At 40.6% G+C, this 19,924-nt stretch overlaps 1 protein-coding gene and 1 long non-coding RNA gene across 5 annotated transcripts in view; one reads left to right on the plus strand and one right to left on the minus strand.

The window, feature by feature from the left end:
* The window catches only part of dnm1a (dynamin 1a), a 123,423-nt gene that overhangs the window by 98,981 nt on the left and 4,518 nt on the right, over positions 1-19,924 (plus strand). Inside the window, exons 18-20 of one of the 4 annotated variants that reach the window (XR_013200998.1) lie at positions 2,008-2,249; positions 4,526-4,732; positions 15,671-15,707. Coding sequence is in view for 2 of the 4 variants with exons in the window: in XM_077222498.1 (XP_077078613.1) it covers positions 2,008-2,249; positions 4,526-4,732; positions 19,071-19,137 (516 nt within the window). In the remaining 2 variants the exon portion in view is untranslated. Of the gene's footprint in view, positions 1-2,007; positions 2,250-4,525; positions 4,737-15,670; positions 15,708-19,070; positions 19,450-19,924 lie in introns of those variants that run through there. The other 3 variants (XM_077222498.1, XR_013200997.1, XM_077222497.1) reach the window with 3 other exon arrangements.
* Positions 1-19,924, minus strand: part of LOC143732427 (uncharacterized) — a 91,281-nt gene that overhangs the window by 69,707 nt on the left and 1,650 nt on the right. The window lies entirely within an intron of this gene.

Genomic DNA, 19,924 nt, shown 5'->3' on the forward strand with positions numbered 1-19,924 from the left:
CTTTTCCACTGCGTGGTACCACTCGGCGCGGCTCGGTTCGCTTTAGCTCGGTTGCTTTTCCACTGCATTTGGTACCGCTTCAAAGTGGGTGGGATTATGACTGATCGTTATAGTTTATCCGCTCCTCGGCAACCAACGAGAGAAACGTCTGCACTTCTTGTCCACTGACCATGATTCAGCCATTTATTTTTTGGACGTTTTTTTTCTTCAAGCAATTCAAGCAAGTAGTTTTAAAACAGGTGCTACAGCGGTGGCTGTAACTGGCTATTTAAATCTAGCGGGTTTGATGTCTCGCAAATACAATGACGCTGGTAGTGACGATTCTGTCTGTCTGACCAATCAGTGATCTGCAGCATTTTCACGTCACATTTTAGTATTGGTACGGTACGCTTGGAACATCAACAGAGGTTGTACCATTTAAAGCGAGCCGAAGCGTGCCGTACCGTACCGTACCATGTAGTGGAAAAGCGCCATAACTCTCCTAACTGCTTTGTCGGACAAAAATGGTGGATTTTGATTTGTCAAATCGCATGTCAATCAAACTTCCTGCAAAGGATGAATTGACGCTTGAAATTAAAAGTGAAAGTGAAGTGCACACTGCCACACCAGGTTTTTATAAGCGATGTAAAAAAAAAAATTCGTTTTCAAATTAGCGCCAATTCAGGGCACAATAACCGCACCATTATGCATGCCTGTGCAAACGCGCGCATTTTACGTTTGCCTTTAAAATTAGCATTTAAAAGCGCCCGCCGGTGATACCGGTATTACCGGTGTTGTCACACGTTGATTAACCGGTGGGAAAATATCTTCACCGTCACATCCCTAGTGTGTGTGTGTGTGTGCGCCAGACAAAGGAGTTCATCAACTGGTTTACGGGGTTTTAAAAACCTGAAACACGGCTCACACTATACTAAAAAAGGGGATATATTAATATCCCCTCTAGGGATGGGCATTCGATTAAATTTTCTTAGTCGATCGTCGGGAGAATTAACGATCGACTATCGATTAATCATTCATATTTTTATATTCAAATTTATTATTTATTTTTATAAATTAAAAATGCAATGAAAATACAAAAATACAGCGCGTTTTTCCTCGATTAGGTCTTTATTACAAGATGATCAACTTGTGGCAGTAAAACTGGACGTTCGGTTAGGCTAAACTTGAAGATATATGCGCGGCGGTGCTCGAAAGCAACGGAACCTGCAGCTGCGAGTTGGCGTTCTTAAACAGAGACCCTCGTTTGTTCCAAAATAATAAATAATAAAAAAAATCATGTTAAACAATAACTTAACCAAAAACATAATAATACTTAGATCTGACAGGTTTTGTCAAAATGTAACTCAAAACTATCCAAGAACGGAGTCGAGAAAGAGGGTGAGAGAGATTAATTAGCCTACATACTGTAACAATCAATTCGGCTAGGCTACTTAACAAAGCCTCATAAAAAATAACTAGTAACTCACATACAACTTCTACACCAGTCTACTGATTTTTGTTGAGAAAGATAAGCATGTTGATGACATGATCTGGGGTCAGACGCGACCGCAACCTGACCGTCAAGCCTCGTTTACACTTTCGCCTGGCTCTGCAGCGCGAGTCTCCACAGACTGCGCGCACCTCCCCAAACAGACGAGGCGTTTATACTCGACGCGCTCGCCTGTGAAACACAGAATAGCGCAATGACGTCATTTTTGCCGCGCTCACCTTCGCGCTCGTGCGGACGCGTCGAGTGTAAACAAGGCTTCAGTCCAGCCGCTGAAAACACCCGCTCTGAGGGGACTGACGTTGCCGGGATGCACAGGTACCTCCGCGCTAACTTGACCAACCAGCCCGGGGAACACGTTCACTTTCCACTCACACTACGCAACGCAGCAGCATTAGTTTAATGATAATCGATAAGAAATTAACGTGATCGACGAAATTCTTAATGATCAATAATCGATCGTCGATTAATCATGCCCATCCCTAATCCCCTCTCTCTCTCTCTCTCTCTCTCTCTCTCAGACGAAAGAGTTCATCAACGCGGAGCTGTTGGCTCAGCTGTACTCGTGTGGAGACCAGAACACCCTGATGGAGGAGTCTGCGGATCAGGCGCAGCACCGAGACGAGATGCTCCGCATGTATCACGCTCTGAAAGAAGCGCTCCTGATCATCGGGGACATCAGCACCACTACCGTCACCACGGCCCTGCCTCCACCCGTGGACGACTCCTGGCTGCAGGTGCAGCGCTCCGGCTCCGGCGGAAGGTGCGCTCGGGTGAAATACGGAGACACCGAAGGGTTAATCCATGAGGAAATTACGTCTTTAGTGGGGAATGAAAGTCTTGGGCATTCAATGTGTCATTAGCTACACTGCCGTTCAAAAGTCTCTAATTATGCTCACCAAGGCTGCATTTAATATTATTTACTTTTATTCAGCAAGGTTGCATTAAATTGGTCAAAAGTGACAGTAAAGACATTTATAATGTTACAAAAGATTATATTTCAAGTAAATGCTGTTCTTGTGCACTTCATATTCATCAAAGAATCCTGCAAAAAAATTGTACACAACTGTTTTCAACATTGAAAATAAATATAGGCCTAAATGTTTTTTGAGCATCAAATCATCATATTATACTGATTTCTGAAGGATCATGTGACACTGAAGACTGGAGTAATGATGCTGAAAATTCAGCTTTGATCACAGGAATTAATTACATTTTACTAGCCTATATATTTGCTAAGAAAATAGTTATTTTTAAATTGTAAAAATATTTAACAATATTACAGTTTTTATGTTGTTGTATTTTTAATCAAATAAATGCAGCCTTGGTGACCATAATAGACTTCTTTTAAAAACATTAAAAATCGTACCAATCCCGAACTTTTGAACGGCAGCGTAGGTTTACATCCACCTATTTTTACGTGCATTTTGGGATATCGCATAAAACAAAAATGCCGAATGGAAACGACAAGATTCTCATAAATTCCAAAAAGGTGCATAAAATCGAGGAGGATCTTTTTTTATCCGAAAAAGAAGACGTGCGCATATTATATATAATCTATCAGTAATTTGCATGATTTTACTCATCCTATTTGGGTTAATGCTGGGCTCATTAATATTAGAGGACAGTTCAGGAAGGCCCCAGCAATGTCAGCAGGAACTCATTAATATTCATGAGCTAAACCTTACTTCTGTTCAAAACAAAAAGACATTTAATAATACACCACTAATGCTCAGTTACAGACTGGAACAGTAGTGCCACCTACTGGAGGATGTGAAATTCTTGGCCACCACAGAATCCTTAGAGATGAGTACAATTACATGTTTGTTTCTCTAGATTCGCCAAAATTAAAAGGCTGATTTGCCTTTGTTGCGTTTCTTAAAGTCAACGTGAAACTGCCTTCAGAACACAAACACATATGATCTAACTTTTCGAATGTGATGTAAAACTTTTAAATATTTAGTGGGAAATAAGTTAGGATCGACTAGACACTGATTGATTACAGCTTAACGGAAGTTACGCCCACAGCTAATTCGTGCAAAGCGTCATGGGATGCGTTTACACTGGGACAAAAAAGCTTATCTTTTACTCACATCCGACACAGATCGGAATTTGTTGCGCACGTGTAAACACAAAAATTCGCACGAGATCCGATCTCTCTCTCTAATTCATTAAAAATAATATTACAGGGCTAATTTATTTCACTTCAGAATTCTAGATCTGAGCTGTAGATAAACGAAAATTATTTCCGGACTATATATTTGTTCCGTCAGATCTTGCGCTGCAAATCTTGTCCATGCTGGCAAATAATCATGACCACCCGACATTTAATTATATAAAGCACGGCCATTCAAAACCAGGGTCTACCATGTGCATAGTAAAACGATCATCGAAAATAATTTTGGCCGGGAATTAATGTAAACACAGATATCGGATACCAGTCCTGTCTTAAGTGAATCTAAAAAGGCGGGCCAAAAGATCGAATATGGTCAAAAGATCAGACTGTGCATTAAGACTTGCAGTGTAATGCAGCCATGGGCGTAGGAATAAGGTGGATAAAAGAAAGAAAAAATCTAAAAATGAGTATATATTTTCAATTAGGGCCCTCAACCGCGTCTATTTCGATTTTTTTTTACTTTGACCTCAAAAGCTACTATATATTTCTCCATAAGGTTTGCGCCCTCTTGTGGGCGTAGGAGACAATACAGTACTTTTATCCTCTAACATCAAGTATTGCCTTCAGAATTCGAATATAATTAGAATTTTGCGAATATTTAAGAAAGAAATTTGAATATGTTTGGTATGTAAAATCATTTTTGTAAATTTTATTTGATGCGGACACCAAAATGGCGGCGTCTCGTCTTTGACCCAAACATGGTATTTTTATGCTTTAGTAGAGTGAAAAAGTTACATACAGCACCTTTAAGTATTGCCTTTAGAATTCGAATAGAATTCAAATTTGCGAATATTAAAGAAAGAAATTCGAATTTAGCTTTTAAGCCAAATTTGACAGCACTACTCTCAATATTTCTTCATAAGGTCTCCGGCCACCAGCCCGACCCCTCAGAGACGGGCCCCTCCTCCAGGACCCCCTGCACGCCCAGGTTCTCGTGGTTCGGCCCCGGGGCCCCCCGCTGCCGGCGGACCCCCAGTTCCCTCGCGCCCGGGAGCCTCTCCAGACCCGTTCGGTGGACCCCCGCCTCAGGTCCCGTCCCGGCCTAACCGCGCACCGCCCGGCGTGCCCAGGTGAGACTGAACCTTATAAGTCTGACTGTAGAAACTGCTGATGAAATAATGTATTTGTGCTGGAAAACAATAATAATGCGCTCAGATTTGAGGAGTGAGTGTTAAAGCTGCAGTGTGTAATTTCTGCAGCACTAGCGCCACCTAATGGAAATGCAGTCAGTTTGTTTGTCTTACATTTGTTTCCAACCAATAGAAGACGACCAATTCCAGCTATGTCTACATGAATAGAGATACATTTGAAAATGGCTTTTGTGTTTTAAAACACTCTATCCACACTGGAAAAACGGAAAATGCTAAAAATCCTATTAGTGTTTATGAGTAAAATGTAATAAATAGGGATGCACTGACATGAAAATTTTGGCAGAGACCGATAATCGGCTTTTTAAATATAAAGAGTTAACAAATAAATTAGCCGATACATCTAAATCATCATTTGCTAATTTGCATATTCATAGAACCTCATATACTTTATGAAGCAAGGGTGTCGAGTTACATTCAAGCTATTTTAGGGCATGACAATTTTTTTTCCAAAGAAAAAACGTTTAAATATGTATTCTTGGTGATCAAAGATAAGTTTTAAGGGATAAAATGATTGACTACAGGGGGACTTTAACGATCAATCGTGCAGCTTTACTCACTAGTCTTCAAAAAGCTTAGTTTTCGCAGGACAAAAACGCCGTCTCAGTGTGGACAAAAGGCCAAAACGTAGAGAAAAGATGCGTTTTCAAATGTATCCAGGTTAGTGTAGACGTAGTCTGATGTTGCAGAAATGACAACATAAAACAATGAAACATGATGCTAATAAAAGACTAACCTTCTGCCGTCTAATAAGAACATCCGTTTGCTCTTAGCCGCGGAATGTGAGATGCTAGCCGGTGGAATAAGATGGTGTGGGTGAGTTAACCGTTCACCATACCAACGTTTAAACGATAAGCAGTCGCAGTCTTACCATCACTGAAATTCAACTCATTATTATTATGGTTATCAAAGTGCCATCAAATCATATTTAGATGTCCACAGTCTGCCGTCCTGCTTCTAATCTTATTATCGTTCAAACGTTTGATGCACAATGTTTCTCAGTAGGGCTGGGTGATATACCAAAAAAAATCACAATGATTTTGCTCGTGATTTGAAATTTGTAATGTGCTTTCTTATTGGTCAAAGATTTTGTCATTAGACTAGTTTCAGTTTTTTTGTTGTCTCGTAACTCGCGAGTATGAGTGTGTTTAGGCAGATGTTTTAGAGCTGATAAGTTCAAGTAATTTCCATAAATCGGTTCAAATAGTCAGATTCAGTGAATGATTAGTGTGGACAGTGTTCACAGAGGTCTTTCCATGTCATTTTTCATAGATTAAAATGTTTTAACATGAATAACCTAGCAGTGAAAAGTTTGCGATCGGTAAGATTTTTTTAAAATGTTTTTAGAAGAAGTCTCTTCTGCTTACCAAAGCTGTATTTATTTGATCAGATATACAGCAGAAACAGTAATATTGTAAAATATTTTAATCAGCTGTTTTCTATGTGAATATATAGTAAAGTGTAATTTATTCCTGTGATCAAAGCTGAATTTTCAGCATCATTACTCCAGTCTTCAGTGTCACATGATCCTTCAGAAATCACTATAATATGATGATTTGATGCTCAAGAAACATTTATGATTATTATCAATGTTGTGCTGCTTGATATTGTTGTGGAAACTGATATATTTTTTTATTTCTAGGATTCTTGAAAGTTCAAAAGAACAGCATTTGAGATCTTTTCTTACACTATAAATGACTTTAATTCATTAGGGACGCACCAAAAGTGACAGTAAAGTATTTTTTTTTGTATTATTCTTACCGTCCCCAAACTTTTGAGGGGTACTTTATATGCAAACGTATTGATGACCAACAAATTAAGTAGATTATTTGAACTATTTCCCTGTATTTTACATCTTGCGAGTATTTTGAATCCTTCCTAAAATGGTTGTTTGAAATGATGGTTCCTCAAAATATCATCAAAAGACTTATAAATATCAGGCTTTTTAATGCTTTAACTACTATATCACCCAGCTCTAATATTTAGCATCTCATCGATGAATGTGTCACTGAATGGACGTCTCGATCACATCCGCACATACACACACACGCTTCACTAACCGTCCAAAGGAAAGGTCATCATGAGGGATGGTTCTGCTCTCTTTCTTATGTTTGTTTTACTTTGTGTCCATTGCTGAACTTTTGTCTTCTGTTGCGTGTGATTTGAATCATTCTAACACTGACGGCAAACGCTTGCTTCCTGACAGCAACACACACACACACACACACACACACACACTTCATTCGAACCCTTATTAAATCCTAAACGTAATGCTGAAGTCCCTAAGAAATGATTTGCCATGCTGAACTGCAAAACCTCTGACCCGAAAACTTCTCCAAAAATCAGTTTTGAATATTCATCATGATTGTGCACTGCAAAAAATACTTTTCTTACTTAGTATTTTTGTCTTGTTTCTAGTACAAAATCCGAAATTCTTAAAATCAAGATGCATTTACTAGATGAGTAAAATGGCATAAGATATTATGTCTTGTTTATTTTTAATGTCTTGAAGCAGTTGTTGCTTAAAAAAAAGCAAAATTATCTGCCAATGGGGTAAGAAAAACTATCTTAATTTAAACAGATACAAGATTATTTTTCTTATCACATTGGCAGATAATTTTGCTTGTTTTGGCTTATTTCCCCTTGTTCGGATCTTTTTAGATTTTCAGCCATCCGAATGGGCTAGTGACAGGCAGCACACATGGCACGACTCGTGTTTGTCATTAGTCTTGTATTTTTGTTTATTTATACAATTGACCACAGGTCATAAACCTGAAATAAGAAATAAACCAGTGTTACAAATATATCCATTGAATATATAATGCAAAATAAACAAACATGAAATAGTTACAATAAAATAACTAGATCTATTTCTGTTGTAAATAAGAATACACTATCATATAATCCCCTATACAGTTTTACACAGCAGCGTCAGAACACCGCAGAAACTACATTTCCCATAATGCATAGCATCACTCCTGCGCAGAGTATAGCTATCACACGAGTAACCAGGCAAAGTGCATTAATCATTACAATGTTTTACCAAAATGAATGCAATTCCGTCGCCTACCACAACCATCTGCTACATTAGTTTACCTGGTAATTTGTTAATTATCCAGAGTTCGAACATATCGCAAACCGAGAGAACTGAACAGTGCACGCACTAACTTAACTACAATTAAGTCTCTCAGCACGGACTAAGCGCGGCAAATGTCAACAATTACACACGCACGAAACTTTAAACATTCCTCAATTAAAGTACAGCAGACCGTACCTCCTGGTAAACATTTCAAAAGGTTCTAAATTCGCTACATACCAACGGGCTGTGTGCTCCTGATGATGGGTTGTGTGCTCAGGGCATTCCGGCCGTGAATCAACAATAGACGCCACTCTACGCTTTTCTGAAGCTTACGGCACAACTGCGCATGCTCAAACCATCACGCAACAAATACTCATTATGAAATAAATATAATTCGCTTAAAATAACCCCTACTGTTCTCAATATTTTAAGCTATAACCATGTATCCTACCGATATATATTTTTTTCTAGTGACCCAAAAAACCGAACACCTCCCACTTGGCCGACTGATGCAAATTCAAGGAGGCCACCACAAAGTAACTTGATTTTTTTTTTCTTTTTTTTTTTTTTCTGTTCAGTAAACAACAACTTAAAGTCAAATTTTGTAGCATACACAGAATTAACAAAATGCTTTTCAATGTTGTCATTTTCTCAAAAGGACTCACTAAGGAGGTAGGCCCCACCACCTTACCTCCTACTGAGTGTAGGTTTGCCCTTGAACCACTCAGCCGCCTCCCAGGGTTACCCACTAACTAAACATCTCTTGGGTACCCAATGGTAAGGACTTTATACTTTGTTCTGGTCTTCAACAGGAATCAACACGACCAGTCTCCGCACATCCCTGCGAAGGACGATAGTAGAAGGTAAGGTAGAATCTTTTGCCTGGGTCCTGGCAACAAGGGAGGTAGGAAGGCCTATACAGGTTGCCACGTCGGCATCTCGGACCACTCCAGACTTGTCCGGATAGGTGACGACGATTCGACCAAGCCGGAACTGTCCTCTCAGGGCATTTTGGTCTGCGATCCAAACAAGATCTCCAACCTGGACATTTCTTTCCACTCTGTGCCACTTATGCCGGATAAACAAGTTCGGTCCCGCTAATTCACTCCACTTTGACCAGAATTTGTCCACTCCCGCTTGAACGGCCCTCAGCCTACGCCAAGAGTGGGTTTCCAAGTCAATACTGTGCATATCTCCTCTTTGTTCGGTGCGTCCTAGGATGAGGGAGTTAGGAGTCAAGTACTCTACTGTATCCTCTTGCTCTTGCGCCTTGGCGTCGATGGGTCGTTCGTTAGTTAGGTTGGCTGCTGAGTAAAGAAGAGTTTGGAACTCCCCCCAGGTGTAGCTGCCGGTTGTTCCGCCGAGGCTATTGAGAGCTCTTTTGACAAGTTTTACAGCTGCCTCGGCCGCTCCATTTCTGTGGGGCGAGTCCGCAGGATGGAAATCCCACTGCCATTCAGTTCCATTTTTTGCTGCTATGTCCTCGACAGCCACCTTCTGTAAGCATGCTAAGTGGTTGTGTAGATCTCTCAGAGCAGACTTGGCACCCACGAAATTTGTGCCTTTGTCAGACCATAACTTCCGAGGGTGCCCCCTCAGGGCAGTGAATCTGGAGTAGGCTTGAAGAAAGCTCTCGGTAGACAAGTCGTCAACGAGGTCCGCGTGGATAGCTCTGGAAGCCATGCAACAATACAACTCCCCAAACCTTTTTCTTGGTCCGTTTCTTTACTGCATCTCTGACCTCAAAGGGACCGAAGAGGTCCAATGTGGTATACTCAAAAGGGTTTGCTCTGCTAGTACGCTCATGAGGAAGGTTGCTCATTACTTGTCGGCATAGCTTTGCTCTTTGCTTCTTGCAAGTCACGCACTCGTTAATAATCTTCTTGACTATCCTTCGACCTTCTATGACCCAAGCTTTTCTTCTTGTACGTAGCAGTGTAGCAGCAACACCTTCATGATTGGCCTTGTGAGCTTCTCTAGCCAGCAAAGTCCCCAACCATGACTGGAAATCAACCAACGGTACCGCTCTACCATCTTCACTCCAAGATTGTACTCTACCGCCACAAAGCAAGAGTCCTGTGTGTTCATCTTTGGTTACAACTAGGCGGTTCAAGGCTGTAGTCTTAAAGTTCAAGCCGTCCTGGGCAGCAAGGGCTAAGTCTTGAAAAGCAATTTTTCTCTCTTCTACAGACAGCCTAGAGCTCTTTGCCTCCCACTTTGCTGAATTCAAGGCTTTGTACCTCACACTTAGCCAAGATTCTGCAGCTCGTCGAACCCAAGCGACAGTTCCACATAGTTTTGACAAGCTACTGAACCGTTTGGGCTCCACCAGGTGCACAAGAGCCACGCCCCAAAGTTTCTTTCTCTGCCTTTCTACTGCTTGAGTTGGACCTTGGTCTTTTGGCAGTGGTTGTAGTATATTAACTCCCACGTTAGCGCCATTATCAGTGCTGCAGGGTCTTCCAATCTTTTGCGATTGAGCTCTGGTAGTTACAGCTGAGAATGCTTTTCTTTGTAACTTTTTCACCTTATCAGCAACCTTGATCACAATTTCGCTGGCCATCTTCACAGGCCATTCAGCTTCAGGCCTTTTTAAGAATTCGGGGCCTTGTTGCCATTCCGACTCTTCATTGAGCTCTTCAGGAATTGCTCCCCTAGTGACGATGTCAGAAATGTTGAGGTTGCCGTCAACCCACCTCCAGTCAACCACTGGCCCAGCCATCTGTATTTCACCGATTCGGTTGGAGAAGAATGTTTGGTAGCCATAACTATCCTTCTGGATCGCCCCTAGGATAGTTAGGCTATCCACGAAGTGGACCCAGCGTTCGACCTCAAGGCGGCAGTGCTTCTCAAAGTACCTTTTCAACCTGGTTGCAAAAACAGCGCCACATAACTCTGCCTTGATCACGTCCCCTTTCTGGTTGAGAGGAGTAAGTTTGGCTTTCGATTCAACAAACCTCACAACAACTCCTCCTTGCGTTTCCCAGCGGAGATAAAGCACGGCGCCGTAGGAAGCCTCACTCCCATCCGAGAACGTGACACCCATAGGGCGGCCCATGGCTCCAAAAGGTGTGAGACTTCTTTCAAACGTTATCTTGCCAAGTCTCACATACTCTTCAAAGAGTCTAATAGCAGTCTCCCGGATTTTTGGCGACAGTGGGTCATCCCAAGTATCTTTAGTTGGATTACCTATACTTGCTTCTTGGTAGGATTCCCTTACGAGCATTACTCCTTTCTGCTTTGCTGGAGTGCCAAGACCGATAGGGTCGTAGAACCCAGCGACCTGACTTAGAAGCACTCGACGAGTCAAGGGGTTTGGGGTTCCACTTCTTACTTCATCTTCCTTCAAATCAATTCCTGTCCGCATCTTGCCTCGCTTCTTTGAGAAATTGATGGACGTCATCACCCGAAGTTTGTCGGTCTCTGGTTCGTAGCCGACACCCAGCGCTTTACTTTCATCGTCTCGCACCTGATTAGGCAACACCAGAGTCTTAGGCGCAGACAAAGTTGTCTCAGGGTTACTGGAGTTGGCTGCAGTTTCCAACCTCCCACTTCGGCCTGTCAAAACCCACGGTTTTAGGGAGAAGCCTCCAGCCTCTAAGATCATTTCAACTCCATTGGTGATCTTTTCCAGTGTTTTGCTGTCATTGTGGGATGTTAATATGTCATCGACATAGCTGTCTTCTACCAGAACACGGCGTTCTTCAACCATGGCTGTAAACTGTGGAAGATTAGCAGTCTCCCTCATAGCGACCTGGGCAATGCAGCCAGCAGGTTTATCCCCGATGTTAACTCTGACGACAGCGAAGGTTTGAATCTCATCCTCTGGGTTGTCTCTCCAGAGGAATCGATGGAGATGAACTTCTTTGTCTTTAAGCCAGACAGAATTATACATTTTTTTCACGTCGCCTAAGGCGGCGTACAATCCAGTCCTGAATCTTAGGAGGACTCCTCTGATCTGATTGAGGACGTCTGGGCCCTTGTACAAAAGGTCATTCAAACTTACTCCGCGGAACTCTTGGCTGCTGTTCCATACAATTCTTACAGGGGTAGAGGATGAGTGTGGATTTGGTGCAACTAAATGGCTGATGTACCACTTCGGTCCCTTCCAGCTATCAAGTTCTTCTTGAGTTAGTTTGGTGGCAGCTCCCCTTGAGATCATCTCGTGGATTTGCTCCCTGTACGCAGCCTTCCATTCCGGCTCCCTCTCGAGGCGTTTTTCAGTGTTGAGGAAAGTCGCCTCCACTACTCGTCGGTTGTCTGGCAGTGTCGCAGGGTCTCCTTTCCACGGATAAGTTGCATCCCAGTGAGGAGACTTGCTGTGCTTGTCTGCTTGTACATAGGTGAGGCATTCTCTGATCTTTTCTATTTCTCTTTCCTCTCCTAGTGTCATTTCTTTACCACCAGGGGGACATCTACCGCATTTGCAGCCACCACATTGAGGGTCGCAGGCAGCGCCGACGCTGTCCCACTTGAACCAATCAAAAATTTCTTTGTTGGTGACCACAGTACTCCTGAGAATTGTTTCTCCACTAACCACTTTAGTTTTAGCAAGTTCAGTTGGGTCAACAAGGACTTCTTTATAAGCCTTCGAAGCTGATCTCATTGAACGTGCAAAATGAGTTTCGGACCTGTGCACTTCTAAATCTACTTTCTCGAAGAGATCAGGATGAGCTCCACCGACCGTTATTCCCAGAGGACCGTCCCAGAGGACGAGGTCTCCTTCCACTTTGATTGGCTGTGGGACCAGGCGACCTTCCCTGTGACTTATTAGTAGGTCAATCTTCTCTGGACGGACCAAGTCGTGAGCGGCGATGTTAGGAAAGAATTTCAGTAGTTGCTGTGGCGTGACTGCTTGGTTCACTTTTGCAATGTTCTCCAGGCCGTAACACAGGAGCTTGTGCTCCGCCACTGTACCCTTCTGAGTTTTTACTCTTAGTCTCAGAGTAAACCTTTTAGTAGCAACTATCTTCTCCATTCCTCCAACTCCTTGCACAATCAGCTTGATATTTTCGCCGTTCAGCTTAAGACGCTCAGCGGCTTCATTTGAGATATAATTGGTATCTGAAGCAAGATCAATTAGTGTACCGATTAACTGGCCCGAGTTAGTCGTCACGGAGAGTAGCATCATTACTACCGGGTACTCTATTGGCTCACTGTCTGAAATAGTGCACACTGTTGTTGAAATTTTATTTGAGAAAGCTTCTCTGACCTCAGCTTTTAGCTCTGGAGAGAGTTTGGCAAGAACCTCCTCTTGTTTGTCTGTCAATCCAAGTCTCTTCTTCTCTACTCTCACTTTGCATTGCTCCTCATTCTTTTTCTCGTTCTTTTCCGTCTGTGGCAACGGGCAGAGTAAGTAGTTGTGGTCTGAGGACCCTCCTTTCTGACAGTCTTCTTTGGAGCATAGAAACCTTTTAGTGCAGTAGCCATCCTCAAAATGGATCCGCAAACATTTGAGGCATACTCCTGACTTCTTTAACTGAGCTTTCTTGCTTGACAGGTTGAGCTTCTTGAAGGCTTTGCAAGCAAACAATCTACCTGCATGCCTTTCGTCCCCACAGGTTATGCATGACCTAGGTTGAGAGCCCTTTTGAATAGATGTAGCCTTGGTAAATGCCTTCTTTTCTCTACTCCTTTCCTGTGACCTCTCCGTATAGTCTTTTGAGCTAGGCTGCAGTTGATCTAACTCTTCAAGAATGTCCTCCTGTTTTTTCAGGTACTCCAGTAGACAATCGAAGTGATTTCTGGGTGAAAAGCCGCTTGCAGGGTCATTCTTATGAGTTAGCCACTTTTCTTTCAGGGAGTCTGGTAACTTGCTCTCAATTGACTGTGCTACTAACCGATTTTTCACAGCATCTTCCTCCCCCAGGACTTGGAGGTCACGAAGAGCTCTTTCCACAGCTTGAATTAGTTCGATCGTCTTTCTAGGGCTGTTTCCCCTTACAGGTGGTAGGTCATGTACTTCTTTCGAGATAAGTAGCACTATTTTCGGCTTATTTCCATATTTGTTGTCCAGGAGCCTGAACACGTCAGTGGCAGAACCACAGCTGGACAAGACGAGGTCTCTTTTGACTTTGTCGTCTAAACTTCCTATAAGATGGAACTTTCTTATATTTTCCAAACCGTGAGGGTTCCCCAGCTGCTGAAGGTCCTCCCATTCAGCCTTCCAACGGTAGTAATCTCTCATGTTACCAGAGAATGTAGGTAGGCGTGCACGTTCCAGCATGATTTGGGGCTTGAACTGGAAAGGCTCTGGGTACATGTTGGGAGCACCTTGGACTTGCAATTGCGTGCTTGTAGCATTTGGAAGACCACCATGACTGAGATAGGTGGGAGTTTTGGGCGGGTTATGCCGAATTTCGCTTATAGGGATGCGACTGTCTACTGGACAGGACAGTTTCCGGTTTGGAGAAGAACTTATAGATGCGGCCTGCTCACCGGTCTGGCTTTCCTCGTCTTCGTCTTTCTTCCCAGTAACTTTAAGTTTCACCAGTTCTTTCTGCTCCTCTTCGTCATCAGACCAAGTGCTGCGTCTCCATGCCCATTTATCCCACAGTTTCTCTTGTCGCTTTCTCGCCATCCTGCTACGGTCTCTAGATTCCGTTAGTACGGCTTGAGGGATCATTTCCGTCCACGCAGTTACTACATTGCTGACTTCACAGACCTCTCGTTCTAAGTTTCTATTTATCAGTTCACACTCCTTCCTAGACAGCTGCAGATGATCGGTTGCTTCGGCCTGATCCAGGGCTGAATTAGCCTCTTTTATGAGGGTGGAGATTTGCTCCTCAGCAAATCTGGTCCAGAAGCTGTTTTGGATGAGATGTTTAACTGCATCAAACTTGCGATCGCATTCCAATGTTTTCTCGTCAACCTGATCTGCCTTTTTTGTGGCCTCCTCGTCTTCTAATTCTCGTAAGGCCATAGCATACTCAAATCCTGCATCTTCCACTCTGGTATGATCTGCTTTGAACTCTCTCCACTCAGCCTTTAGATCCCTTTCTTCTAGCGCATTGGCCCTGGAGGTAAGATGGTTGGCTCTTTTAGTGAACGCAGTCTGGGCTGCTGAACGCTTCTGCCGTAACCTCTCTATTTTCTCCTTTTCTGCCATCTTTTTAATTTGCTTTTTTTTTCTTAGGTTTGCAGACTAGCAAGTGAATAGGCAGTATAGATGGGCTTTTTTTTTTTTTTAACTTAACTAGATAAGGTAACCAGTCACTGATTTATTTTCTGGTCTTCAGGCTTTGTCTTGGCTTCAGAACAGGGCCACAATGTTTGAATGGCAGGCCTATATGGTTTATGACTGTTCGGATCTTTTTAGATTTTCAGCCATCCGAATGGGCTAGTGACAGGCAGCACACATGGCACGACTCGTGCCTGTCACTAGCCCATTCGGATGGCTGAAAATCTAAAAAGATCCGAACACCCCTAAACAAGACATTATATCTTATGGCATTTTACTCATCTAGTAAATGCATCTTGATTTAAGAATTTTTAGATATTTGGACTGGAAACAAGACAAAAATACTAAGTAAGAGAAGCATTTTTTGCAGTATGACTTTTTTCTGACGCATTTAAACTCATAATTGGGTAAGTAACGAGTAAACGAGAGGTTTTGGACGTCAGTCTCTGGTTAGCTTGGATTGGAGAAGTGTTCATGTTTGTGTCTCCTCCATGTTAACTGTGTGTGTGTGTGTGTGTGTGTGTGTGTTGCACATCCTTCTCTTCCTCCTCCCCATCGCTCTGGCTCAATCCCTACTGCTGATATTGATTATTTTTCACAGAATTACAATCAGCGACCAATGAGGACTAACGCTTCTGGTACGTCTGTGGTTCTCTCGCCATTCCCCATTCCTTCTGCATGGCCGACTGTCTCTAAAACCCTTCAACACGCACAACAAACACGCAGTCCAGGAATCATCTATTAATATAATATAACTTACTAATAAGCACAGCTCCTAAAGAAGCACTCACACCGCCAGTTTTGTGATTGACAATCATTAGGATTCACGAAAATCTTCATAAGAATGTTCAAAAATATTATAAAAAAAATGCTTTTTCGAATATTACATTTCATGCAGTGTGTAATATAACAGCTGTTTGTGAATGTAAAAGATCTGCAAAGTTTCAAAGTATCAAAGATCCCGACAGATAACGTTATCGTTTCCTAAAAGAAAGAATCGATTCTGAACTGCTGAAACGAGTCGTCAGTTCCACCTCACTTCCTGTTACAGTGTAACAAATTCAGTTTTTTTTATACATCCCCGCCAATCCCAATCCACCTATTTTATGTTACGTTATGTTACATTTACACTGTTTACAAAGGCAGGGTCTGCCATCTTGTCTTTTTGGCTTGTTGTTTCTGATTGCTCTTTAACCCCAAGGGGGGAAATCCAGATCAAATCCCAGAACTATTAAAGTTAGCTAAAACTAATTGTTTTGAACAATTTCTTTGTCATCTGCAGATTGATTTTAAGTAGAGAGGAAAAAAAATTGATTTAAATCGTAAATCTGATTTTTTTTGTGAAACAATCTGAGATATTTTTTTTAGGCCATATCGCCCAGCCCTAACAGATGCCCATCTAACTTAATTTAATTTCATTTGACATTTAACGGTTAATGATCGATTCTAATCTAAATGAACAAAATGCTCTCATTACAATCCTCCGCCAGATTTACTATGATGCACGCGTTCACGATAACTTAAACGTACACGAACGGAGACCTGACGTGAGATTTGATCGTAGCCTCCGCTCACGTCCATATTGCCATGTTTTGCGTTGTACGTTTTCTATCGTACATTCGTTTCATAAATGAGGCCCATTGTGTTTTAATTTACAACCGAACATTGGTTTCACGTTAGTAGTAATATTATGTATTATTTGTAGCTAGTGTTATGTGTAGGACATTCTTAAGAAGTATTTTTAGGAATACAACATGTTTAAGAAACCGTTTCGTGAATCCGGCCCTCTATAGACAGGAGCAGATGCAATAAAGTCTTTATGGACAGGTAACCAAAGTCAAGCTCTTTCCCTGCGTATAAACACGTGCTACAGCTTTTTTGCAGATCACATGCACACACACTTGTCTTCTCTGTGAAGGACAGATGGACAGAATCTCTGAGATGCTGCACATTCCCTCAGGATACGAGATGTCAGACGAAACTCATCCTTCTCTCACTCTGTAACACATCTTTCCCTCGCGGGTCAAAATGACCCGAAGCCCTAAAATTATACTTCATTTTATTTATTTTTGTCCAGAAAGCTTATTTTATTTCATTTTGATAATATTTTTTTCTATTTTTAATGCATTTTTTTGGTTATTTTATTTAACTTTAAAATTAATAAATTTGATCAATACATACAATAGTAATTTAAGCACATATTCCTCACATTCTTTCACCTTAAATTCAAAATAACTCACAATTTAATTTATAGCCTAACCCTTTTAATTCAGCTATCAAATATCTTACATTGTGTGTCTTTGCCGAGCCCTGGTGGAAAAAAAATTATATAACATGATATTTCATGACTCTTGCCACTAGCTGGGTTTATATCTCTATATATTAGCTGTTCTGCTGGGTCCGTTTCTCTTCACTATGCATTCAGATACACATGTAGACATTATAAAATCATTTTTTGGTAAAGTTTTAGTATTTTTTGTTTAAATTTTGATCATTTTTAGGTTTTTTATGTGTATACTAAAGCATTCCTCGCATTTCATTCATTCTTAAGGGGGTCAAATTGACCCGCAAGGGAAGAATTTGCTACTTTTTTAAATTTCAACCACAGAACTCCTCGAATCTATTCAATTTTGTGTGTGTGTATATTCGTGTTCAAGTCCGACAAAAGTCCTTGGGTCTTGGACCCCTCTGATGAACACTCAATTTAAAAAAATAAAATAAATAAATTTAAAAAAAAGACCTGGTGGTTAAACAGAATTACAGTATTTTGACAGCATAACATGCATCTAAATTACTGAGTGTGAAAATCTTTCCAATAGCCAATCAAATCCTTGTCCATTTGGACGTATGTGCATCTCGTATGCTGATTGGTGATTTTGCCTCAGATTCTGTAATGTGCAAACATCACATCAGTTCTCTGAATGTGTGTTTTATTTTATTTAATCAAGATCTGAAAAGCCTTTCCTTCTGCAGCCCCTCTGCACTCCTTTTATTTTACCATCATTTATGATCCCTCTTACTAAAAAACACCACCAGCATCCACTCAAACGCTACACATGTGACCTTTAGGGTGAAACTGAACAGTGGGGTCAAAGGTGAAGTGTCAGATGTCCATGTTGTTTGTCTCTTCATGGCATTTCATTCGGTCATGGCGTGATCGCTGAATGCTGTAACATGTTTTAAAACTTGATCCTGTATGTTTTAAAACAATGTTCTTGACTGAATAACTTGTATGCAAGTTGTTATAAAGAATGCACATATCATTAATTCAAAATAAATATATCTTGTTCATTTATGAGAAGTTTTTTTTTTTTTTTACATTTTAAGATAAATTAAAACATGTTATAAGTCACAGCAGTTAAATCTGTGTATTGCATGTCCAAACCTTGATATCATTCATATTACCAGGTTAATAGATGTTTTCTCCAGGAGTACTATATCATAAGTTTGGACATTTTAGAGAAATGCTTAATTGATGCATTACAATTTAACTAAACCCATTAGATTTTTGTTTTACTAAATCTACTGTAGTCGACTAAAATCTTATGATATTTAGTCGACTAAAACTAAAACCGTTCAGATGAGTAAAATTAAATGGCATTTAAGTCAAAAGTCAAAGTTAAAATCTCAAATTAATTTGTTTAATGCCAAAAATGCTATTTAGCTTTTTTAAATAAATAAAAAATAATAACATTAAAATATATTTAATAAACTATTATTAAATATTTATTACTAGAGACATTTGATTCATAATCGTAATATTTGGCAAAACCATTAGATTAAATATTGTAAATGATGATGCGCTCAGTCATTTATTGTATTATACTATTACGAACTCTAATAAATAACATTTTTCAATATCTCAATGCGAAATATTTTGACTTTTCTCAATTTTGACACGGTCACCGACTGAATGTTTTCTGTGTGTGTGTGTGTGTGTGTGTGTGTGTGTGTGTGTGTGTGTGTTACTCATCCATCTTCTCTCTGTGTTCCCATGGCAGCCGACGACCCCCGGCATCACCTACACGACCCAACCGACCCACAGACTCCTCCCTCTTTGACTATTAGCCCCTCCCATTCCCGTGACCGACAGCGAAGACACGCCCACCCAGCCAGAACTCCTCCCCTTCCTGCTCCTCATCACACACACACTAATACACACAGTTCACTTGGACTGCACAACAACTCTACAACCCTTTGTCAAAAGTTTAAGTTTTCATGTTGTGTAGGTCACGGATCTCAAACTCATTTGATATGTTCGTTAGGCCAAACGTTTCCAGTCTTTTAGATGCAAGGGCCTCCATATATGATCATCCTGGTGTGAAATTGCCTTAAAATTTAAAAGGCAGCTATATATTGTCATGTAAAAATACTGAATTTATACCGTTTATAATTTATTGTATGTAATTTATATGTATGTATTTATTTATTAATTAAATCAATTCATTTATTTATTTTGTTAATTATATTTCTTATTATTTATTTATTTTACACTAGTTTGAAAACCCTTGTGCAGTGTTGGGTGAGTTACTCTAAAAAAGTAATTAATTAGCTTCTAATTACATCTTCACTAGTATAATTAGGTTACTTTAATAATTAATTGCTCTAAATGTATTGCATTACTTATTATTACTAATTACTTTATGAATCACAGATCAACCTCGACCAGTTGAAAACAGTGTATGAAAAAAGCTCTAAATTCTTGCAAATAAATCATAAAATTGCAAAATTATTCTTGAACTGACTAAAATATTTAAAGGGACAAGGTTACATTAAAAACGTTTAACGTTATATTAAATTAAATAATGTTATGTTAAATCCACTGTTTTAGAATTGTTCTATAGTTTAAACAGTA

Source organism: Siphateles boraxobius, unplaced genomic scaffold (genome assembly GCF_051911475.1).
Source record: "Siphateles boraxobius isolate OS27281-9 unplaced genomic scaffold, OSU_SipBor_1 120, whole genome shotgun sequence".
Taxonomy (NCBI): domain Eukaryota; kingdom Metazoa; phylum Chordata; class Actinopteri; order Cypriniformes; family Leuciscidae; genus Siphateles; species Siphateles boraxobius.